Here is a 25169-nt window from a genome sequence, read left to right as displayed (position 1 = left end):
GTGCCTGCGCTCTGTTTCAAAGAATCATGCAAAAAAAAAAAAGAATAACAGGAACTCCATGTAAAGCATGGTTCCACCCTAAAAGCTTCTGGCTTTCCATCTCAGTTCTTGAAGTACCTGAATCTTGTGATGAGAGTCCCTACAAAACTAAACTGTAGTACTGCCCTCTAGTGGAACACTGATCTTTATGATTAAGTTCTTCTGTGGGAACATTTTGAACAGCAGCAAAAGAAAATAAAAACAAGAGAAAGGAAGAAAGAAATCCGACTATTTCATTTAAAATCATAATTTATTATTACAAAACGATTTGTTGCCTTTCCCCCTCTTTTTCAGAGAACGGGGGGGGGGGGGGGCTTTTTCCCACATTTATTTGAGCTTTCTCTCACTCCCATTTTAAAATTGTGGTAATTTAGTAAACGATTTGAAAGCAGACCAAATAAAAAGAATAAATGCTGGTTTGGATTGGGCCAATCTACCTTCCTTCAGAATGGTTTGAGATGAGGAGACCGTCTGCCCTTCAATAAAAGGAAAAAGGGACTCAGTTACAGAGACTGGCACAGGGAGGAAAGATGGCATTTCTTCAACCCAGTTATGAAGGAGATCCAGCTGTAGGCCTTAAACGTGCCCTGCAGTCAGGAAATGGCAACATTTCCCATAGTTGTTCACTGTAAAGACACCATAGGAGCTGACTTACTGTGGGCCCTATCAGTTTTATCTGACACTGAGAGTAGCATAAGGCCATGGTTTGTCCCACGGTGTTCCGAGATTCCCTTTGCATCAGATTCTCAGTTGCACATATGTTCCTCTTCCCCTCCCCAACTCAATGTGCCACAGATCAGATAATCCCCATGGTTTTTGAAACCTCTGAAACCATGACTTTCCCTCTCCCCGCACAAGGAAAGTGAAGGAAAACAGCATGCACTTTGCTTTGTTTAAGTTTTCTTGTTCCTCCTCACCTTCCCCTGCCCACACAATTTTTTCCTGTTCTGGGATTGAAAAGGCTGTTTGTTTTTATTTTCACACTGAAATTGACATAAAATTTGAATGGTCTAGCAAATTAATGCTAGTCAGGTGGCACCAAAAAAAAGTGGCAGGCAGCCTTTCAGATAGAGGTTGCACAGAGAGAAAAGGAAGTCGCAGGTGGGAAAAAAATGACATCAGATCAGCTCAGGACACTTTGCAGCAGGGTAATCAGGGGAGGGCAGAAAACCATGGGGCAACCCCACTGCAAAGCAAACAGCCATGGGGTAAGTAGTGCATGCATAAAGGACATACGTTTTATGGATCAAGAGAGCTGTCATCAAAAAAAATACTGGATCAAACCAACAATTCATGTAGCTAAGCATTCTGTCTCCACCATAGTATAGCCACGTATGTCACAAGCAAGGCAAAATGTCACCTCTGGATCCAGGATCTGGCTCTGTATAATTTCCTAGACCTAATCTTCAGAAAGTCTCTATGTAAATAGGGGTCAGCATACCACCTCCCAGCACAGAATTCCATAGGTTATTTGTGGCTTGTGAAAGAGAACTTACTTGTAGCTCCCTTGTATCAGTTTGCTACCAGTTTCATTAGATTACTGAAATCTTTGGCTCTGATTCAACATCTCTTCCTTGTTTTAACCTTTCTTTCTCCTTCCACATCACCCAGGATTTTTAAAATAAATCTCTGTATCTGCTTTACAATCACTTTTGTCAATGCAATGGTTTTTTTTAAAAAAAATCATTTATTTTAGGCATCCAGAAGATGATCCATGCTCGTTTTGGTTGTGCTTTTACAATGAAGAGACCCCTGTTTAAAAGTCACTTTTTAATAAGTGTTTATAAGTCACTGGAAATGCACAAATTATCCAGAAAACAGCACACGTTATCCAGAATGTAGAAGTATCATAGTTTTAGCTATACCTTTTTCAGGATAAAGATGACACCAGATTTGAAAATTCATCTGCCATAACCTGGACCGTCTTTGTTCTGGAATGCTCTGCTTGGGTCCTAGTGCCTTGGGGGACAGAATTAGGTAGGCACCAATTCTCAAACCTGGTGTCATCTTTATCTAGAAAAAGGTATAGTGGCTTTATCAGACATCTGGATTCCATTATCAGACTGGCTACAAATCTGGTCTGTGTGAGTGCTGGGGATTCCAGAGTTCCAAGACTGCTGAACAGGGAATAGGAGGATTCAGGCTGATTTTTTTCTTGCCAGCAGTGCATCCTCAACTAAAACTGCATTGTTCTTGCCGTGGGGTGCTGTTTGTTGAATGCAGATGCAAGTCCCTTGCTCTCAAGAGGTAGGAACATCACAGGCTCCCTGTTGTTGACTCCCATTATTCTGCTTCCTGCACATGGGCTTAGATCAGGTTCCATAGGACAGCTGCCCATCACTGCAGGAGAACATCTGAATCCAGTCCGTGCTGACAATCCTGATGTGCCCTTGCTCATCTCTAGGCTCCTCCTGTTGTCTCACAGAGAGTGGAGGCCAGGTCCTGTCATAGTCCTAGACTTGCTTCTGGGTGATGGTGTCACAAATGCACTCATACAGATACATGTACTTATCCTAGAGAGAAAGACAGAGAAAGTCATGGGATGCCATAAATAGTGAAGAAATAGTTCTGCTCTCACTTCTCATGTGCAGTCAAAGCATGTGTGATGTTATTCCGGCAAGAAAAAGAGAATCACATCCCAGAGGCCCAACAATTATATCCTACAGTAAAACAGCATGTATGTTCAGCTGAAGCAAACACTAAGAAGACAGCAAAAGCAGGGCCACCAAGCCACACTTTGAACCCCTGCTGCCAATTTGACCAGGCAGCGCAGATGTCGATGGACTAATGGTCTGATTCAGGGTAAGGCAACTTCACGTGTATGTTCAATATCTCAGAATGGCAGCAGGTGAACCGTTCCACAGCAGTTTGAGAATACTTTGCTTGGTTGCATGTTAAAGCCTGAAGAAACCTTTGAAGATAAGAGATCTGAAAATGTTCAAGAAGACTGCATGAGAAAAACCTGATCCTTTCCCCGTCACACCATGGATGTGGGAGAACTGGTGGGCTTTGTGTGTATGTGGAAGGAGGGAAACAAAGCTCTAATGGAAAGTCTGAGGACCGTTTATTGGTAAAGAAGACTGGAGTAGCTCCCTGCCCACTTCCTGCAATGCTGGTGAACAAGCCAAAAGATGGCCTGCCAGAATTGCTCATGAGACTTCTGGGTCTGTCTCCTCAGCTGAGGTTTTCTTCCTTCCCTTATCTAAATCAATGTGCCACCCACTGCTGACAACCACAAAGGTGGCAACACAGATAAAAGGGAAACACACAGAGATCCACTGAGCTCTTCTGAGACAAAGAGCCCCATGAATCTTCAGGGGACAGACTCTAGAATAGCAGAGCCCCAACCCTACGCCTTGTCAGGCCACTGTTGCTGCCCTCTTGCCCCTTACATACCAGTGTCGGTGTCATCAGGCAGCAGCTCCTCACCAGCCTCAAGACAACTCCATATACATCCACACTTTTCTCTCCTTTCAGCTGCTGCAGCAAGGTGTCCAAGGCAATCAATGTGCCCATCTGACCCACGCCTCCCAGACTAGAAAAGAGGTGAGGGAGTGAGGGGGTAAGTGGATCTGTTCTGGTAGTGCTGGGAATTCACACAGATTGATCATTTGCCAAGACTCACTGAGAGGCTAGCTTCATGCTCCCCTGTCCCAGGCACCAGCCAATGTTGGGGTCTGGATCCTACCTGCTATGTAGGACCAGGGGGCTGCCTCTCTTCCGATGTGGCACCAGCTGCCTGATGATGGTGAGAAAGCCCACCAGAACCTTGGGGCTTGGCTGCTCCTCTCCTTCCCACAAAGGGAAAAGGAAGCGTTGCAGCACCCGCTCCTTGGCCTTCTTCTCCTGGCAAAGCAAGGAAAGAGGTGGTGATTACTGGGCAAGCAAAGTGTAGACAAGCAAAAAATACAGACCAAGGTACTAATGAAAAGCTCTTTATAATAGAAAAGCATACAAGCAAGCCAGAAGAGACCAGACTAATTCAAAAATATAAATATTGGTCCATTGACAAAGTGTGGTCCAATTAAAAAATACATATATAAAAATTACCACAGCCATGTCCATCTTACTTTTCCATTCATTCAGCAAATGTTGAAGCAGTCCTTCAGACTAAAAAGTATTTCCTCCAATTTAAGAGGGGTTTTTTTGCCAACAAAGCAGTTGATTAAGAAGCAGAATGCTCCTTGGAGACAAGGTACTTTGTTGAGTGGAATAGTGAGTAGCCTACAAGGACGTTAATACCCAGTCACTTCTTTCTAATCCTTTGGCAGGCAGGTGGAAAATTGGGAACATTCCAGTGTTTTCTGTGGCCTGCACAGTGACTCTGTTAGTCTGTGGCAGCAATTTCTGACAAGGACTACTAACTGTAGTCCCTCATCTCCAACTTTCAATTATTTGCCACATTTCTTTGCTGAATATATTTACCTCAGCCTGTAGGGATGAATTAGGCAGAAAGCAGGTCAGGAGTCTGAATAGAAGGAAGTTTAGAATGAGTAAGTGAATGTGGGGGTGGGGTGGGGGTTGTAAGCATGAGATGGAGACTGATTTGGGAGGGAAGGGTTTGGCTTGCACACATCAGTTGCCTTTTGTTCTGTAAGCATCTGCCTTTTGTGGTGTGCTTGATTTCTGTTTATGGCTCACTGGGAACTGGAGTGCATAGGCTTATGTATGGATGTATGCGTGGAAGGTATGTTGATAGTCTGGCCTTCCATAATTTTTAGCAGGATTTGAAAGTCCCATTCAATACAATGGACTTTTACCAGCGCACGTGTGGCAGTTATTGAGTTGTTTGGTACTTATAAGTACTCAGAATCTTAACAATCCCATCTCCTCAGAAGAGCTTGGCAGAACCATTTTGTTAGAGGTTGATAGATTTCTGCTGTACTACCCCTACAGGTGACACATGTGGATCTCTCCTCCCTGTTCAACTGATTCATTCTTTTCTGCTCTGAGTGCATTTGTACTCAGTACTGAATCAACTGTTCTGGTGAATAAGTATCTGGTGATGATAGGATAACTAGAAAACCAGGTTCAGATGGCTTTCTCTAATTCCCATCTTGCAGCCTTCATACATACATGTTACATTCTCATCTCTTCTAACGAAGTTTAAGGGATGCTCCCTCCAATTCCAAATTTACTGATTTTAAAGTAATCTGACATACATGCTTTCAACTAGTTAGCAAGAGGTCTAGAGAAGTCTGCGTGAACTTCCTCCCCATCTCCCGCCCCGCCCCAATTACCGGTATTTCTGTGGATACCTTTGTCCCTTCTGCCCACTTAAAAGAAAACTAGATAAGAGATGGACAACCAGGCACATGACACTCCATGGTGGATCTAATCAAAAAGAAACTGACAGATAAACAGTATCTCTGGCATTGTGGGTGATGATGCTGTGGTTTGTACAGCAGTTATTGGCTTCCAATACAATTCCTCAACCCTTGATATCATCTTTTTGTGATAGATCTGCTTCAGGGACACCAGGGACATTTCTCTTCTACAAGACATGCGCAGATCAGCAACTTCCCATATCTGATGAGAACAGGTAAATAGCTGCAGTTGACTGACATAAAGGGAGAAAATTTCAACCCTTTTCCAGTCACAAAAATGGTCCTGGCCATGAGTGAAACTCATCCTCTCAGTAAGCCATCAAAAACAAAGCTATGTAATATCTTTCCCCATTTTAGACAGTTCTTGTGGCCTACAGGAAATGGTGATAGGAAGACTAATGTGTGTAGGAAAAGCTCTCAGGGAAAAAATTACGGCCTCTTTCCTCATATGGTTAACAGAGTTTCTTTTGAATCACTGAAATTCAGTTGCCCCCTGAGTGCTGGTGATCAATTGGTCTGCATTGGATGGATTGTTTGGCTTCACACATTCCTGCCCAATCCTGCCCCCCAACTCACGTACATATTTCAGTCGGAGTTGAATACATGGCCACCCTGAAACTGCCTTCTTAGGGCCTTGTTGGATGGTCAGCATCTCTGTGCAGACAGGTTCCCCCTCAGAAGGCCAGCAGATGTTGTCTGGAGCCTATAGAAAAACAGGGATTGCAAGGTTAGCATTTCATGTGACTCTTGATTGGCTTGATAGCACAACTACTAGCCATTCAGAATGACTGAGCCTAGCAAAGAGCCATCTATGTGGGAACTGGCAAATCACATCTGGCTTAAAGAAGAATGCAGCCTCTTTCACCTCTTTCACTACTAAAAGAAATGTGCAGAAAAATGAAACCAACATGCAGCAAAATCCATGGGAATTGCCAGTTCTGATATTACATTTTCCATATTAATATTTCTGGGACTTAATTCCCAGGGATGCAACAGGCAATGGAAGGAATTAGGGATTCTTTTAAACATTATACTAAAGCACTTCTGGGTCGTTTGATCCCACAGTGCTAGTGTAATGTGATCTAGAAACATGTGGGGTGAGGGTATTTTATGTGGGTCTTTCCCATGGAAATGGCACCCAGATGGTGAGGAAGGTGCTGATTGTATGGGAAAGTACCCAGCAAAGCCTTGCCTGTGTGGCAGTCTCGATCCCAGCTGCATGGGATTTGTTTTTTCTTCTGTGGAAACTGCGTCCCACATGACTGTGATTAAATGAGATAGACTGCATTGAGACTCCTCCCATAATTCTGTTTGTTGAGCAGCAGAATTCCACAATCCCAGCACGTCTCTCTCAGGGTGTCCAACTCTGGCACCCCAGATGTTCATGGATTATAATTCCCATCAGCCCATTGGCCATGCTGGCAGGGACTGATGGGAATCGTAGTCCATGAGCATCTGGGGCCCAGAGTTGGACACCCCAGTCTATTTCAATCACTCTGCATATCTGCAAAACAACTGGCTTACCGGGCTGCTCTCCTGCTCAGAAGTTAGAGTGATGATGGTGTGGACTCCATATTCCCAGACCAGCCCCCAGAACTCCTCCCGGGCCAGTTTGTCAGGTCCTTCAATAGCTATATAATCCTTTGCTGAATTGCACCCCTGCAAAAAAACCAAAACAAAAGCGAAAACTGTATAAACTCCCAGTCAGAACAACTATAGCTCAGACATCAGGGGGATGGGCATAGTTTAGTATTATATCTCTCTGGCCTCATGTTGTATAATCTTAGAATATGCACCCCTAGAAAGAACTCTTTGCACAGAAAAGGAACATACTGCATAAGCAGCCAAAAGAGAGAACGAATATTGTTGTTTCATAGGTCTAGCAATGCTCTGCTCAGATCCCTTACAGGCCCTTCACCTCAGAACACCCTTGCCTCTTACAAGGGTGCAGGCTGCTCTTCGACTTTTTTAAGAGGGGAGTTGCTATACACTCAGGTGCAACTCCTGTGCTCTTTGCACTTTGATGAGGGGGCTTTGTTTCACATATTTCTCTCCTGTTGAGTGGGCATAAGATATTAGCTCATAGTATCAGCACTGTGTTGGCACTCGAGATGTGTCAGCCTTGAAGCCTTTGGGCTTAGCTGACCATGTTTTAACCTCTGATGATCATCAGTGGTGCTCATTTCTCTGGGATATATTTCTTTCAATGAAACGAAAAATAGCACTTGCAATTTGGGAACGATTATACTCTCCTGTGTTAAATAAAATTCTCAACTGTGCTTCTAGGTACCTGTTATAAAGTAGTTTTGTATTTGTGCATTTCGTTCTGACTAACTTTGAATAACACTGTTTTATACTTGCAACTTTAGTATTTAGTTTACAAATATAATTTTAATTTTGAAGCCCATATTCAAAACATTTCGTTGGTGTCATTTGTATGCTTGAGTATTGCATTTCCACACATTCACCTATCTTTACAATGACAATGTTAATTAGGTGGCTCCAAGACTGACTTTCCCTTCTGGAATCATTTCCCCAATCCAACAACTGAGTTATACTTGAGTAGTATGCTATGACATCTTTTATTAACATATAAATAGAAATATATTTTAACATGGGGGGTTTTTTTGCCTCAATGTGAAAGCTGAAGCAAGGGAAAACATATGTATTTGACATGAGTAAGTGATTCCTACCACAAGGGTGCCGATGCATCATATATTATTTGAAGGACCAGAAAAGAGAAACCGGAATGTGTGGTAAACTCACAGGGATGAACCAGATATGTGAGAGGTCTGAGAAGGGATCCCGATCCAGTGCTGAGAACTTCACTTTAGCATGATCATCTGCAAAACACCCTTCATGTGAGTGGTACTGGGCAGGGTTAACACAGTATATCACGTTCAGTTCAGCTCTAAGCATTACTAATGGAAAAGCTGAGAGCCAGGAAGGAATTGTGATGCGCCCCATGGACTTGTTCTCTGAGAGTCTTGGTTTTGTGATTAGCGCCAGCCAGCACACACTTTCATATCACATAGGTCGACACTTCCCATCCCTATATTCTCCAAGATTCTATAAGCACTCAGGGGCTTGAGATGGCCATTTCCCCCTCCTACACTCTTTTTAATTTAATTATCAATTGCTCTCAACATTCCATGCCTCCTGGAGCATATTCAGTCCTCATCAGACTTTTTTTGTTTGCTTTCTTCTTGTGGTTAGTTTACAAAGTAATTTTTTCTACATCTGGAGAATTTACCCTTCCTTGGTGCCCTGGCTGACCTATACCTTGCTGACCCCTGCCTTAGTGACCTGGTTTTGTACCTTAAGTGATCATAATGAGAGGCACTCACTATACTATAAGGAGTAATAATAATCATCATGATCTGGGGAAAACAAGAAGGCATTGGACACATGGGGTTTATCTGCATGTACATGTTAAAAAGCACTTTAGCTCCCTCCCAAACCAGAATGCTTTTGTCCAAAACAGTACAGCTCTTTCCAATGCTATGTATTTTCTCAGAACTCTTTGTAGCTTTTGACATAACTCATACAAATTACTTTTCTATACCCATTCAGCTTCTAATGCACAAACCCAACCCTATACTCACAAGGGATTTTGCTGGAGCAGAAGTTGATCTGGTGGTTGCCAGGAAGCGGTACTGCAGAAATGACTTCTTCTTTCGCTGCCTCCAAAAGCATCTGCTAGAGGGGAAAAAAGCATAAGAAAAGAACGGAGAGAAACTGGAGAGTGTCTGGCTCAAGGGATGAAGTTTTCACCCAGGCGAGGCATGGCAGGAACCCAGGAGGGCAAGGGAGAAGGAGCTTCAACAAGTGATGTAAATAACAATGCAGAGCCAGCTTTGCATTATTATCATCAAAAAATCAAAGGGCAAAAATACAAAAGGCTATGTGAAATGAGTAGCTTAGGGCTCCCAACTCTGAGTTGGGGAATTCCAGGAGATTTGAGATTGGAGTCTGGGGAGGGGAAGGACCTTAGTGGATTTTAATACTGGAGCAGCTCTAATTGGTGCTGAAGTTCTACAATAGCCTGAAAATAGGGTTGCCACCACTTAACACAAAATATCTAGAGATCTCCTCACTGCAGCAGGTGAGGGATCGGGACTGAGAAATGGGGTGGGGAATGGGACGAAGGACCCTGCAGTCTTTTCTCAGCTTTCAGTTAGAAAATTAAGGGCAACACCCAGCAGGGACGGAGGGAGACGAAGCAGGGAGAGGAAACTGCACCCAGGGTACAACCTGCTAGTGTGCGCCCCCGCCCCGATCTGCCCCCACCCTGTCCACATCCCTGGGAGAGGGTCTGGGGGTGATTTTTTCACACCCATGTGATGCCAATGGCGCGCTCATGGGGCACAGCGCCCCACTCCATTGCAGCTTCGCCACTGACATCCAGCATACACAGTGTATGTGTGTGTTAAGTGCCATCAAGTAGCTGCTGACTTATGGTGGCCCTATGAATTAATGAGGAATACTATGCCATGAATTAACTTGATCTTCATTGCCAGTAGAGGTGTGCAAAAAAAGTGGGAAAATTCAGATTCAGGTATATTGAGTCCAGAATTTTTTGGGTATGCATTTTTTTCAGTTCAACTATACCCTATGGATAATCTTTCCAGGGTTTAGGGAGGGACTGGTTTTTAAAGTAAAGGCACCAAATTTTCATCCTAGCTTTTTGTGATTCTCCTTACAAGAACCCCCATGTTTGGTAAAGACTGGGTCAGGGGATCCAATATTAAGGACCCCCAAAGAGGGTGTCCCATTTATCCTCCATTGGGGGCCCATAACATTGGACCCCCTGACCCAGTCTTTACCAAACATGGGGGTTCTTGTAAGGAGAATCCCCAGCAGATATGCTGAAAATTTGGCGCCTCTACCTTATAAAACAGCACACACACACAAACATGCACATACACACACACACAGCCCCAGATATGTTTTCCATAGACTACAATGGAGAGAAGGAAGGAGGGATGCAAATGTCAGCGTGAATGTGCTGTAGCAGTTATTTCCTTTTAAGAGGGGTTTCTACTGCTATAGCTGGTAATCCCAAAATGATCCCTGAAAAAAATCCAAATTTTTCCATCTTTTTTGGGATTGGGATTACCAGCTATATCTTAAAAAGCCATTTTTTTCCAGCCAAAAAAGCTGAAAAATACCAGTAACATATTTTTCACCTGTTTTGGTTCAGCTTTACCAAATGCACACTTCTAGTTGCCAGCAGCACATCCCCACACTTAAGTATCTTTTCTAGCTCCTTCATGGCTGCTTTCCCCATCTCAATCACCTTCTGATTTCTTGATTGAGCTCTTCCTTTCAGTTGATGATGGAGCAAAGGAATAGAAAATCTTGATCAGTATCTATTTCTTCATTGTCAGCCTTAAGGTTGTATAATGCCTTACTGGGCAAGATTTCTGCGTGCTAAGCATGTGCATTTGATATTAACAAATCAAATAACGACATGGAAGGACATTTGTGTTTATGTAGTTATTATGTCAATAGGGTTAATAATGACATTTAGTAAAGTAACACTATGAATGCAAATATATTTGTATTGAAATCAATGGATACAAAAATAATAATGAAAACAGGGAATGGAAGCAAAATGAAAGTGAATATCCTACACAGTCAGCAGAACACAAAGGGACACTTTCTTATGTATCCAAGGGCAGAGCTGATCATTGATTTCTGTGAAGTCTCATATATAAGCTGATATAAATAATGTATCTGTGATGTATGATCTATGATGGCTTATCCATACCTATAAATCACTGCTGTTGTCCTGTAGTGAGGAACATGTAACTCATTCTTTAAAAATCAGTCAATACAGCCAAGACCTCTTACACTCATACACGGGTAGCACTAACCTTTGCTTTAGCTTCCAGTCTATTTTGCTGGCCTCTTTTCTCCTTTTTGAGAAAAATGCATTGCACAGTGTGTGGGGGGGCTTTTGGAATATTGGTATCTTAACATGGGCGTTCAAATATTGTATGTATGCTTGGTATGATGACTGCTTAAGTTTGCTATTTATTCTCCTCAATAAATACTATCTGGCATTCCAATTTGTTCTTACTACTTCCTCCAAATTTGCACTAGAAGTTACATCTTTTTGTTAATGATCCTTTCATTGCCATTTGTGTGTGCCATTGTGCAGTTTGAACATATTCCCTTCAGCCTAATATCTCATCAGTTCTCAGAAGTGAAGCAGGGTCGGCCCCACTCATCACTTTGACATGGCCCACTCTTAACACTGCTTACTTTGGTCTCCCCTTGTAACTGCCGTGTCCAGTTCTTACCTCATACTCCCTGAAGAAGCCAGCATTGGCCTTGTAACTGTTCCTTTCATGATGCTGAACAAAGCTCTTCAGAGGGACAGGATGGGAGCTTGACAGAAATAACAAAACAATACAATCTTTCAGTTCACCCATTAAGTTCACCCACAATCGTTCAGTTCACCCATTTCACATAAACTGACAGATCTGCACAGAAAACCAATATCAAGCAGTAGGATAGTCTATTTGCAGAAAAGTTGCCTCAAGTTGAGATATTTCACCTCACCTGATACTTTAATATGCAGGGGCCTTCCAAAGCAGATGCTCTACTTCTGAACCACAGAAAATCTAGGTAACAGTTTTGCTATGTGGCATAACTGAGAAGAGGCCTATGAAAGTGAGTTAGTCTGGAAAGAGAAATAAAGTCTTACAGATCCACTCCAGAGAGGCCAATAAGTGGGTTTTCAGAGATCTTCTCTAAGATGCAATTGTGCAGGAAAATGTACTGCCCCTAGAAGAGAAGAGCACACAATTATCACAGATCCTCTCATTCCTCTGGTACCTGACGTCCTACCAGCAAACTTTGAAACAGAGACCAGTTGCTGAATTGTGCCCCCTCTGTTCTCCTGTGAGGGGCCCTTTACATCTTTGGGACCCACCGTGCCCCACCTTCCCTCATTAGGAGGGTTTTTAAGTAAGGGTTTTGCAGGACGCCAATTTCATGTAGCAATCGCTGTTTTAAATTAAATTAATATTTTAGAGTTTATGGGGCTGAGTTCTTAATGTTAGGTATTTATTGGTTGTTATTTACTCGCCCCTCTTGTTATTGTATTTTGATGTTGTACACCGCCCAGAGCCCTCCGGGGATGGGCCGGTATACCAAATTCTATTATTATTATTATTATTATTATTATTATTATTATTATTATTATTAGTAGTAGTAGTAGTAGTAGTAGTAGTAGTAGTAGTAGTAGTAGTAGTAGTAATAGTAATATTCTAATATCAGTACTAACTTTCTAGGGCTAGACTGTGTAAATTTTTATTCTGCATCATTCCATGATCAGTGTAATACACTAATTAACTCACCTGCTCAGATGCAACAAAAGGCAAACAGATAATTCCAATAGTATATAAATGGAAGATATTGGGATTGATTTTAATTATTAATAGCAGTTTAAATTGTTTATTAAATTGAATTTTACTATGCTATGTTTTATTATTGCAAGGCGTTCTGAGCTCTTTTGGGAAGGGCAGCATATAAATTGAAACAAATAAATAAATATATGAAGGAGGTGTGGTGGGATTCTAATTAATACCCCCCCCCCCGGCAGCACGCACGCCTGCCCCTCATTGTGCCCCCCCGCCACCACTTTCTTGGCTGTTGCGTCCACCCTTTTCAATGTTGGGCCGGGGGAGGTGCAGGAAAGCAGCAGCTGCGGCTTGTTCATAACCCGGGGGGGGGGGCTTTTCCAGATAGGCATGGTCCACACTGTACCGCCTGCCCAGGAGCCACGCCACGCCACCCCTGCTGCTGTCCCCCTGGGCAACAGGCTAGCTGGGCCCACGTGGGGCAGGGGTGACAGGCTGGCCCAGCAGGCACCCCAGGCCAGGCTGCCTCTGCTGCTGCCGCCCTCCCAGTGCGCCAGCAAGGTGGACGACGAGGCGTCAGCCGCTCATCCATCTGACTTCATGGGTATGTTGGCAGAGAGGTGGAGGGAGAAGGGAGGCAGAGCCTGGGGACATTCAGAGGGAGTGAGCACCCCAGCCGGGGAGAGGACCAGACAGGAAAGTGGCCAGATGGGGGGAGGTGAGGGAAGTGGGAGGAGGCTGGGGGAAGAGCCGAGTGGATGGTTGGATTCATCCAGCCACTGGTTCTCCTGAACCAGTGCGAACCGGCTGAATCCCACCACTGAATGAGGTCTAATCACAGAGAAATTTGGCATGGGATAACTGTTTCTGCACATCAGTCTTACACATTTTGTTGGATTGCTGCAGATTTTCAAGCACATGGGCAGAACAGCTGTCTAGATGCAAGCTTCTTTAGACTGTGGTTCAGTGATAAGGTAATAGATTCAGTGATGGGCAGTAAGTGGGGAGGTCTCACATTCTCACCAGAGTCTGAATCATCACATGGCGACTCATCCGTAGACTGTACATGGTATTGAACACATCAACCACCTTCTCGTGCTTTAGCTGCTGCAGGAGCCGGTCAAGGGCAATAAAAGTGCCTGTGCGGCCCACTCCAGCACTGCAACAACAGAGTGAAAGATGAGATTTTCACAGGCTTCAACCAACACAGTTTATTTTGCTCTGTGCCCAACTGGCTTGTTTACAATCCCTTCTAGTCCAGGCAAATTAAAACAGTCCTGGAATTTGACATCCTAGGTCTCATGTTATGTAGAAGATGGCCTGATACATATTTATAATTCATAACTTACCATTAACAAAACAGAGGCAATAATTCATTTAAACCTCACCTTTCCAAATTTGAACATTTCAAATAACAATAATATCCAGGAGAAAACTAGATACTTATTTCTTAGCTCATTCTCTAACTGTTGTACTTCATGTTTTTTTTCTGAATGTCTCAATTGGCTGTTAACTGACCAGAGAAAACTGAAACTATGAAGATATCTTTCTGTCAATGCAGTTTGTTTCATCCATTGTTGCCTCCACAGTTTTAGACAAAGTGGTGACCAGGTGGGCTATCTGTGACTTACCTGCAGTGTATCAGAGTAGGCCCAGAGTCCTTTGCATTCTGTATATGCGCTCGTACCAGATCTATGAATGCCATGATGGAAGTGGCGGATTCAGGGACACCATGATCCGGCCATGCTGTGTAGTGCAGATGGGTCACTCTCCTCTCCTCTTTGAGCCCCGCCTGTGATAGGAGGACCACATTAATGCTCACTGCAGCAAGTCAAATTGATAGTAGGGTTGTTCAATAAACAAAGGAGAACACTCACTACTGAATCTGCCCAGAGGAGTCTGGGATCCTGTATGTTACCTCTCAGTATGAAACCTTGCAATCGCAGAGGCAGAAGCACTCACTATGAGGAACTATACTAGAGGGGTTTTTGTAGCAAAATGTACTTCTGTGCTTTGCTGAAGTGCCAGTGTTGTATAGTGGTTAGAGCAGGATCTGGCAGACCCAGATTCAAATCCTTAACCTGTCATAGAAGCTTATCAGGTCACCTTCAGCCAGTTATTCTCTCTTAGCTGCACCAACCTCCCAGGGTTGTTATTGTGATGATACAATAGAGGAGTAAAGAACAATGTTGCAAGCCAAGCTGGCTGCCCATTGAGAACAAAAGTGGCACATAAATAAATAGTATATACCTCCGAGGTCCTGCAACCAAGATAGTTGGACCAGAAGCAGCTCCCATTTGCCGGGAATCACTCCCTGGATTCAGGTGGGACTGGAAGGGTCCTCTGCTCTTTAAAAGTCACTTAAATTTTCTTTGTGCCAGATTTTTTGAATAGCCCACATCAAGCAAAAACCTTTATTCCAGTTCACTAGCGCTGCCTAGAACACTGTAGATCTGCCACGACATTATATTTACAGTTTTGATTTGGCAAACTTATTAGGAGCTGACATGGTGGCAGAAAGACATGCTGGTCTTCTACTTACATGCTGGAGCTTGAACTCCCGTGTGGCCCACTCATCTGCAAAATTTTCAGCAAGCAGGTGGATGGTGATTTGCCCAGAAAAGACAGGAGAAGTATCTGAGGGCCAGTAGTATTCACACAGCACCTAAGAGGAAAAAGAATACTTGCAGGGTTTTCTGGGCAAGGCAGGAACAGAAATGGCTTGTTATTGCCTGCCTCTGCATAGCAACTGTGGACTTCTTTGGTGGTCTCTCATTCAAGTACTAACCAGGACTAACCTGCTTAGCATCTGAGATCTGATGAGATCAGGCTAACCTGGGCCATCCAGGTCAGGATGTTAGCTGATGAACATATACACATTTACCCTCCCCCCCAAAAAAAACTGTGTATGGGGAGAGATAGATTTTAGCAGAAAAATAGCTAGACTGAAAAATAGCTATTCCTTGTCACTCAAGACTCCAGCTTCCCATGTTTTTCTTAAGGATGCCAGTAGGAAGTTACACGCATCTAACTTAGATGTCAGAATTCTGTGCACACACAGATCTAGAGAAACAAGCCTCTGGGAGCCTTAATCCCAAGTCTTCACTCTGCATGCCCATCCATGACTATTCAGGAGACACTGATAGTGCTGGACTGCCATATCACTGTGCTCTTTCTCAAATAAAACACTGCTGGGTTTCTCATGAAACTTACTCGTCCATTCTCCATACCCACAGTCAACATAACAACTGTGCAGATGCATTGCTCCCAGACCAGCCGCCAGAAATCATCCAATGTTTTCTTCAAGGGTGCCTGCGCAGCAATGAACTCCTGTGGAGAGTTGTAACCCTAGAAAAAAAAGACAGGCAGAAGAGTTAACACCTGAATCACCAAATACTTTTCTTGGATGTACAAAGTAACATATATCCAGGAGCTGCATAAAATGATGACATCTCCCCAAATAAACAAGGCTAAGATCACATGCTCTTGCCCATTCATAAAATGCAATTATTATTTTTTAAAATGCAAATTGCACTGTCTTGACACTGTTCTATGTTACTTAGAGATTTAAAGGAAAAGACACCTATACTTTAAAATGAGTATTTTTGAAATACTATCTTAAAGTGGGGGAGCTAGTTTCAAATAGCAAAACCACATGGAAGCTGAAAAATAAAATTCCCGCTCGTATTCTTGCACAGCCTCGAATAAAACTGATGTGGCTGGAGCCCACAATTTGTATTTTATGGGCAGATCAAGATATGTGGTCTTTTATCTGTCTGAGCACATCTTTACCACCATGAAAGGACATTGGGAACAAACTAGCAAAAGTTTGTTCCCATCTGAAGATGCCAGCCACAGATGCAGGCGAAACGTCAGAAGAGAATGCTGCTAGAACACGGCCATACAGCCCGGAAACCACACAGCACCCCAGTGATTCCGGCCGTGAAAGCCTTCGACAATACATAAACTAGCAAAAGTTAATATTAACCAAGTCTTATTGAAATCAATGAACTACAATGGGACTTAGGGCACAACTACTGTAGATATGACTGTGGACACACACAATGGGATCTCTTGATTTCTTTAATTTTATATGAAAGCAGCTGTAAGAGAAGGGCGGAGATTAGACCAAAGCCATGGTGCGACTAGGGAAGGGTTTTTAACTCTTTTCTCCCACAACATTTCTTCCAAGATACTATTTCTCCTGGGGATAAGGGTAATATATGGCTTTGGATTAGGAATTCAACACAAAGAAAAAGGTCAAAAAATCCCCTCCAGCATTGTGGCCCCAAATTTAATACACATATTCCACTCATACCACCACTAATACAGTTCAATACTTTGGGAGATCCAGTCATGGATTTCTGGCCAATCAAGTTGCAGCTTCAGTTTTGGCTGACTTTTGCTGGGTTGTACTCATTGTCTTCTGTGCAAGAATTATTCAAGTGTATATCAACAAGAAGCCCCTATTAATGAGTATCTTCACTGTTTCGCTATCTGGATTCTGATGGATTGTGTTCTGGAAGTCCTTTTCTTCTCTTGTTTTCAACATTTTAAAAAAAGTTTTAGCTCTTCCGTCAGCAGAACAGAAACAAGGCTAAAAGACTCAAATTCCAGATTGTTTCCATGATCTATATATTACACATATCATTCAGTATAGGGCACAGTGATTTACAGGAAAATAACACAAGGAAAAAGAAGACCCCCCCCCAAAAGAATATAAGAATATATGGATTAGCAAACTATGTATGTTCTTTCAGACTAAAGGAGAGTCCCACTAGTTTCCCTAGGTGAGGTCATATTCCTCATGAAGAATGCCAGCTGTTTAAGGTTTGTGAGGACCTAGAATTATAGCCTCATTGAGCAGCAGGGGATCTGAAGCTTCTAGTTTACCCTACAGCCCCATGGTAGAATCCTCCAAGCATCACTTTATACTTGTACCAATAACACACACATGCTCAGAGGGATTAAGCCACATCACACATGCTATAGTGTATGTAGCCAGACAGCAGAAGCAAAAATGTGTCCCTCAGAAGATGTTCCCATATTATTCATTAAAATGTTCAGTAAAACTGAACCCGGAAACTTCAGTAAAACTGATTGGTTCCCCACCCTGGGACATGGACAATATATACCCCACTAAACATTCCCTTCTCGCTGGACACAGTGTGTAAGACTTCTCTCTCTGAGTGTGTAAGGCCATGAAGATGCCAGCCACAAATGCAGGCAAAACTTTAGGAAAAAGATCTACCAGACCACGGCCACACAGCCCGGAAAACCTACAACCACCAGTTGAATCCGGCCGTGAAAGCCTTCGACAATACATTCAGTAAAACTGTTCAGATGGCTCAACAAGTGAACTAATTTTCATTCTCTAGATACAAGCAAGTTATTCTTTGCTCCCTGCCCCATACCACTACTCACTAACAGGATGTATTCTTGCTAGTCAAAAATATCTTGATAAGTAGGATTTTAAAAATTAAACAAAAACCACCCATTGAAACTCTACAACAAAAAATGCACTCAGCTTTCTAGTCCACCTTATTTAACACCCATCCTCCATATGTGGCGGGGGTAATTGTCTGTCAAAAGAAAGTTTTGTCACCTCCTTGTCCACCATTGCCATGTAACACCTGCCCAAAAGGACATAAAAATTATCTTGCTGGATCAGACCAAAGTCCATGTCATCCAGTATTCTTTTCCCAAAAGTGGTCGGCCAGCCAGAGGCACGTTCTGAGCCAACAGAGCTTGTAAGGGAGACAAATCAGTCCTTTGCTAAGGAGATTTGTTTCCAGGCTTAGCGAACATGCAAATTAAGCACAGTGTTCATACACAAGTACACAAAATGTAAATGCTGTGCAAACACACACACACTCTGTGTACTCTGTACACAAGGACAGGCTAGTACATGCCAACATTAGTACTGCATGCACATACTTAAAATATAGTGTGTGGTTTTTTTACCTGGGTAAATCACCAGAGAGGTAGGAGGGATACATCCAAGCTCTTTAACATGCAGCTGCGCATAGCAGGAGGAAAAAGAGGAAAGGGAAAGGGAAAACAGATGTCACATTTGAGAGTAGTGGGGTCGTTTTGGAAGTACCTTCACTACTTTTATTCCAACATACCCATGCCTGTCCATGGTCAAACTCTGAAAAAAAGGAACAGTCTTGCAAGTTTGAAGCAAAAGATGGCTGTGCATGGTAATGACTGGTTGGCCCCTTATGATGTCATTCCAAAAACCCTTCCCTCTCATTCCCACAGCAATTTTGCACTTTTAGAAAGGAAAAAAACTATTAATTTGGTGCTTTAAAAAATAAAAGGGGTAGACAACCTGCCTAAAACAAGGGGTGGGGGGAGAAGGAGGGTTAAGATTGAGGGCTGAGACAGCATTCCATTTGTTGTCAGGTATGGCTGTAATTACATTTGCGAAACCAGGGTTATCAAGTAGCTGAGAGACATCCTGCAAGTTCTCTTTTTATACTGCATCTGTCTTCAGTAGGAGACTGCAAATTTAGACTAAGAAACAAACTACCTAGCAAAGAGTGTGAACCTCTAGCCCAACCTCCAGAGTCTGTGTACACTCACATGCATGTCACAAATATTCTATTCTTCCAGTGCTGGGTATTTTCTGGCTCTTCTCATGTTTATCCACCTCTGGTCATTTTCTTTGGCAAATCTAGGTTAAGTCTGTTCAACAGCCATGCACCCAGTTTCCTGGAGTTCTTAGTAGCCATACTGGTACTTAGTAGCCATATACAGACAGCATATGAATGTAAAGGTCCAGTATGCACAGAGGTGGAATGAAATGAAGCGTAATCTCACCTTCATTTTGCAACAAAGGTGCTCCCCAATATGTATGTTCTTCCTAAGGACTCAGTGCCTATACAGTTACAGATTGTACTCAAGTAGAATCTGTCCACGTGGTTGGAACTCTGCTGTTCAAATGGCAGATGGCAGATGGCAGATCAGTCAGATGGCAGAACGTATTTATGTACATATATAAACGCTACTCCATGTAAAATGCAGCAAGGATGATACCAGTGTACTATTCCCCACTGTATGTGGCTATCATCCACCCACAATGGCCCTGCATATGAGTCGTGAATATAGGGCTATTACACAGCCACAAACACTACCTAAGAGATGCTTTTCATACTGAGATGGTACACTTGAACTCACTGGCACGAAGTTGGCATTGATATAGTCAGAATGGGGTTCCCCATCCAGAAGGTTCAGCTTTACCCGGGTGTAATCATCTGCAATGAGACCAGAAAGTTGTCATCTTCTAACAAGAAAATCAAGGATTGTATGGTAAAGTAGCACAGATAACAAACACTTTATTTATGATGTGTAACTCTGATGCCATATAATGAGTAGCAGCCAAGTTAGTCAGGTGGAATTCGGGATTAGAGTGAAACCCAAATCCTAGTCATATATATACTGGAATAATCTTGAAACACACAGTTATTTGAACTAACTGTGTCTTCATGTTACAGAATACACAGAATCCTTTGTGTACCTTTTTCATTATATCTTTGTGAGGAAAGTCTCTAGAAACGTTCTTTTTTAAAAAAAAATAAAAGCTAAGAAATTAAAGAACCTGTTAAACCTATCATTACGATGGCATGTGGCTATAACAATATTTTAGTGCTAATTTTTTAACAATGCACAAGCCCAGGGGGTAGGGTAGGGTGGTGTGTGGGTGGGGATCTATTATTATTATTATTTATTGAATTTAATATACCGCCCTATCCCCGAAGGGCTCAGTTCCTAGTTCCTGTTCCAGAAAAAAAAGCAATGTGGTCTGAATGGACATATAGCACTTCACAAACAGGTCATAAACAGGTAGGTGGTAGAGCTGCTCACCTTTTACCCCATACAAAGAGAGGCAGACATGATGGAACTTCATCAACCTTCCTCCATACCCAGCTGCAGCTTCCCTTCCCAAGAATGATAATCTTTCTCCCCAGCACCTCTGTGTATCAACGAAGGCTCCCCCACCTCCGTCTCTTTATCCCCAAGAATGTACTCATTTTCATTCTTTAAAAAATTCAGTCATGAATTTCAACCAACTTATCTGACCTAAGCAAGAGATCAAGTGAAGATTGTTGCTGTAACGTAGGACAATGCCATGTGAGGTTCATCAGAGGAATAATGCATTTTGAATATTTTAGACTTTCTCTTAATGGCCAGGACTAGATCCCCACCCATTCCCTACTTGGCTCCAGTTAAATCTCATACAGCCAAACACTGAGAATATCAAGTCAGCTAAGAATATCTATGGCCAGATCTTACAAGGCAGGACATGGGGGTATCGATTCTTGGAGAGATTGTCAGGGTGTTCAGCTTCTGTTTTTGGCTGATCTTTCCCCACTTCTTTCAGCTCCTGCAGGACACAAGGAAAGACCTTTCTTAGTATGACCACTGTCTTTCATAGTCCCCTAAGAGGACTTAAGCCAGGATCCAGCAGGATAAAATTATAGTGAGATAAATTCAAAATAAATACCTCTACACCATCCAAGTGGGAAGTGTAGACTCTGTCAACAATTAAAGGAACAATGGGACCTAAACCATTAATTTGAACCAAATCTGGTGCTATCTGAAAGACTGGTACTTTTTCCCCTGTAAGCAGCCTGCTCATATCTCTTACACATTCCCTGCTATGACAAATAACTTTCTCATGTAAGGTCAAGCATATGAACCTATCATCTACATAATGTCAGTTGAATCTTTTAAACCAGGTTTTAGTTTGAGCAACTCTGGATAAGGCCAGTTTAAGGCTACAAGTTTAGGACAGTCCATTCGGTACCACTACCAATAATGATTTCAAACCAAACTCCATGGTTCTTACTGTTCCTCAAAATTTCCTGTCAAAATTATTTGGATGATATTTTCTTCTGGTCTTCCCCCCATTTAAACAGAGGGTATATATGTAGCTAGGGGTTCTAAGAAATTATCATGCACATATTACATGGAAGACAGAAGGCCTCTTCCTTCCACATTAAGTTATCCTTACTGAGACCAAGAAGCAAGACCAAAGAGGAAAAGGATGTTTTAGGCCTTAATAGGGTTGGGCAGATCTTGTTGACTCTGTCTTAGCTCTGACAAACATTTCATAGATAGTTAAATTTACATCTCTGGACAATATATGAGACCTGAAGATGACAATAAAGTTATCTGATTACAGCTACATAACCAGCCTGCATTGAATTTGACCCCAAAAAAGGGAAGGTGATTACCTCAAAGTCCTGAAAGAACCCATGATTGGAGTTTGCTGCCCTTGTCTCATAATACTGCCTAAAACTTTGTATGGGGATGGGCCGGTGGATATTTCTGTAAGGAGTAAAAATACACAGCAGACAAGAGTGTAAAGCCATGCAAGTACTGAACAGACATCTTTCTAGGAACAATAAAGAGGTGACAATATATACACACAAGAAACCAGGAAGAAACCAATTATTTCACAAGTGTCTCTATTTTCCAGTGTACACTGGAATGGCCATTCACTCACATCTGCTACTATCCTCTCAAAAACCCTCCTCTTTTGGTTGTGTCAGATGACATGTTTGAGTGAGCAAGAAGAGAGAAGAGTAGCTATACTTACCTCAGACAGTATGTAGCCATTTCTTGTGGCATGTTGCCCTTCTCCTTTCTGAAAGAAAGACACACAAAATGTTACTTCTTGAGAGGAAGGGAAGCATCTGGTTTATTGCAGACTCTTCCTTCTTTTAGTAGTGCAATTATACAATATTACAGGAAACCTTTTTCCCCAACCTCTGCTTGCCAAAACAGCTCACACAGGGAGCTTGCAAAGAAGAGCTAGTGGGTGACCAAAAGGTTAAACGCTCCTCCCCTGATGTTGCCTGGTTTTGCTATTACAAGGGAAACATGGGATTGCTATGACAAAGAGAAACATGGGTTTATGTTCCCCATGCCATGTAGTTTCACTCTTAAATTATATGCTAAACATCATCCAGGCCCATAAAATGGTTTCATTTCATCCTCCAAGGCACTGTCCTATGCAGCAATTCATTATCATATTTAATATGTGCTGCTCATGGACTGCTATTCAGATAATTCAGGCATTTTCTCCCCTCATCTTGGGTATGGTGTTCTTCAAAGCAATTCACAACAGGATATTTTACACTGACCATTTATTTATCTCCTCTAAAAGGTTTTTTAGCTGCTTCCAAGGCCCATCTCACAAGAAGACAACCCCGCACTGCGCTCCTCCTTTCCAAGCAGTACCACTTGCAATTTTCCTTACCTCCTTGACTTCAAATGCTTCATATAGACCAACCCAGCAACTGCTGTGACTGTCAGGAGAAATCCCATGATGATTCCAGCCATAATCGGAGCAGACAACATAGCAGGGTCTGCTGGGGCATCTGCTGCTGAAATCCAAAATATTGAGAAGAAGTGAGGCAAATTTCCCCCAGGGAAAAAAGTCCTTAATATGAAATTCTGTCTCACACAGACTCTGAATCCCTTTCTCATATTCCCGAAGGAGCATCAAGATTAACACAGTTATTAGTGAATAAGGAATTCTTCTAAGGAATTTATGGATATGTAGCTCTAATTAAATGGGAGATGCAGGAAAGGTCTGACTAAATTGGGCAAGAAATTAGAGGGCCAGTTTATCCCACAAACAACCTAAAACAGAAATAAACTTACCTGAGAAGTCTGTGAATGACACTTTGGGGGACCACTGGCTGTATCTGGTAAATGCTGCAACACTGAACCTACAGCAGGACAAAACTAAGAAATGAGCAAACTGTGTTCTACCATCACTATCCCACAAATTCTTCATTTTTTTCTGGCATAAACTGTTTGTTTTATTCCTATACTACATTGCCAGCTAAGCTGAAACAGCTATATAACAGTTCATAAAGCCAATTGAGAATAAAGTTAGTCCATAGCACTGGTATCTCCTCACTCTGGGGCTTTCCGCACTACAGAAGGGAGCTAAGGTCGACTCGGTTCCCTTCAGTGGGGGGCGATTCCAGGCTGTCCGCACAGCAACTTACTTGGCCCCCTGGAACCGAGCTAAGTGGGCGGGATCATCTTGGTGCTTGTTTTGCTCCTCGATCATGATTGGAGCTTGTGTTACCACGGGAAACAGGAACGTTCTCTTTTTTTAACAGTTTACAGTTTACAGTTACATGCCCGCCATGACTCTCCCATTTTGCATATGCCACAAAAGCGGCTCCTGATTGGTTGAACAGATGAGGTGTCGTTTCGATGCATCCGCACTTCGAAGCTTCGAGGCGGTATCAACCTTGTTCCAGTAGAAAGGTGCAGTTCATAACTGCGACAGGGATGTCACAGTTCTGAGGGGGGGGGGGGGAACTGAGACAAAACAACGTTGAGCTTGGTTGTGGTGCGGATACACTGAGTTGAACCTAAGTAGAAACCAGTACAACTCAGTAAGTGCGGAAAGCCCCTCTATCTCACACCTTCTCACACAGAGCCAGCGTACCTCAGAGTAGCAAACACTGGATGTCTCCATCATATGGCCGAATGCGTGGCGGAACAGGTCTGTTTTGCAGGCCCTGCAGAAGCTCTGTATATCCCGCAGGGCCCTGATCTCACCTGGGAGCCTGTTCCACCAGGTAGGGGCCAGGGCTGTAAAGGCCCTGGCCCTTGTAGAGGCCAGCCGAATCGCTTTGGGGCCAGGAGCCACCAACAGCTTCGCCTCCGAGGAGTGGGGGGCCTGACGGGGAGATATAGGGTGAGACAGTCCTTTAGGTATGCATTAATCGCCAGTCTGAAACCCGTGCCCACATTCATTGACCCTCTGTTTATTGATGCGTTTGTTGATGGTTGTTGTTCGACATTATGATTTATGATACTCTGTTATGATTGATGATGTTATTGACCCTATGTTTATTGATGTGTTTATTGATGGTTCTGTGCAATGTTTTGTTTATTGATGTTGTTATTACGTTGTTGTGCACCGCCCTGAACCCTTCGGGGGAAGGGCAGTATATAAATTAAATATACCATACCATACCATACCATATTCCACATGAGTTTCTCAAGGGTCTTGATGTGACCATTGATGAAGGCAAAGTGCTAGATTAGCTGAACCGTCAGCATTGTTCAACGGGGCATTTTGTAGGCCTTACCTGTACTGTGTGCCTGTCTTCAGTTTTCCATTGCAAGTTTTCCGCAAATGACTGCATTCCTCTGAGCCAACAGTCACTGGCCAGGCCTTAGGACTGGTACTCTCATTAAGATGAAAAGGGTTTGGCACCAACACAGCTAAATATGACTCTTCTTCCCCATAATAGTGGTCATACCATGTACGGGAGATGATGTCTTGGGTAGGTCTCAACACTGGAGAGTCAGAGAGAAGCACTGAAATGTTATTACAACTGGGATGGCACCAGGGATTCCCCGGTCAGCATGGCATCTGAAGACACTT

The 25169-nt window shown here is 42.9% G+C and overlaps 1 protein-coding gene across 1 annotated transcript in view; it reads right to left on the bottom strand.

Moving 5' to 3' along the window:
* Nucleotides 1-1706: 1706 nt before the first annotated feature.
* LOC125433382 (receptor-type tyrosine-protein phosphatase V-like) overlaps nucleotides 1707-25169 on the bottom strand; it is a 56528-nt gene continuing 33065 nt past the window's right edge. The window contains exons 19-38 of the mRNA XM_048497885.1: nucleotides 24871-25081; nucleotides 23417-23484; nucleotides 23010-23136; nucleotides 22347-22394; nucleotides 21982-22075; nucleotides 21038-21128; nucleotides 19922-19998; nucleotides 15953-16087; nucleotides 15282-15404; nucleotides 14371-14531; nucleotides 13763-13898; nucleotides 12082-12161; nucleotides 11675-11762; nucleotides 8972-9065; nucleotides 8133-8209; nucleotides 6891-7025; nucleotides 5947-6069; nucleotides 3728-3885; nucleotides 3436-3574; nucleotides 1707-2552 (exon numbers count right to left, since the gene is read on the bottom strand). Coding sequence (XP_048353842.1) covers nucleotides 2493-2552; nucleotides 3436-3574; nucleotides 3728-3885; nucleotides 5947-6069; nucleotides 6891-7025; nucleotides 8133-8209; nucleotides 8972-9065; nucleotides 11675-11762; nucleotides 12082-12161; nucleotides 13763-13898; nucleotides 14371-14531; nucleotides 15282-15404; nucleotides 15953-16087; nucleotides 19922-19998; nucleotides 21038-21128; nucleotides 21982-22075; nucleotides 22347-22394; nucleotides 23010-23136; nucleotides 23417-23484; nucleotides 24871-25081 — 2225 coding nt within the window. The 3' untranslated portion in view covers nucleotides 1707-2492. The remainder of the gene's footprint in view (nucleotides 2553-3435; nucleotides 3575-3727; nucleotides 3886-5946; nucleotides 6070-6890; nucleotides 7026-8132; nucleotides 8210-8971; nucleotides 9066-11674; nucleotides 11763-12081; nucleotides 12162-13762; nucleotides 13899-14370; nucleotides 14532-15281; nucleotides 15405-15952; nucleotides 16088-19921; nucleotides 19999-21037; nucleotides 21129-21981; nucleotides 22076-22346; nucleotides 22395-23009; nucleotides 23137-23416; nucleotides 23485-24870; nucleotides 25082-25169) is intronic.

Source organism: Sphaerodactylus townsendi, linkage group LG05 (genome assembly GCF_021028975.2).
Source record: "Sphaerodactylus townsendi isolate TG3544 linkage group LG05, MPM_Stown_v2.3, whole genome shotgun sequence".
NCBI lineage: Eukaryota > Metazoa > Chordata > Lepidosauria > Squamata > Sphaerodactylidae > Sphaerodactylus > Sphaerodactylus townsendi.
The sequence above is the reverse complement of the archived record's forward strand: the minus strand, read 5'-3'. Positions and strand labels throughout refer to the sequence as shown.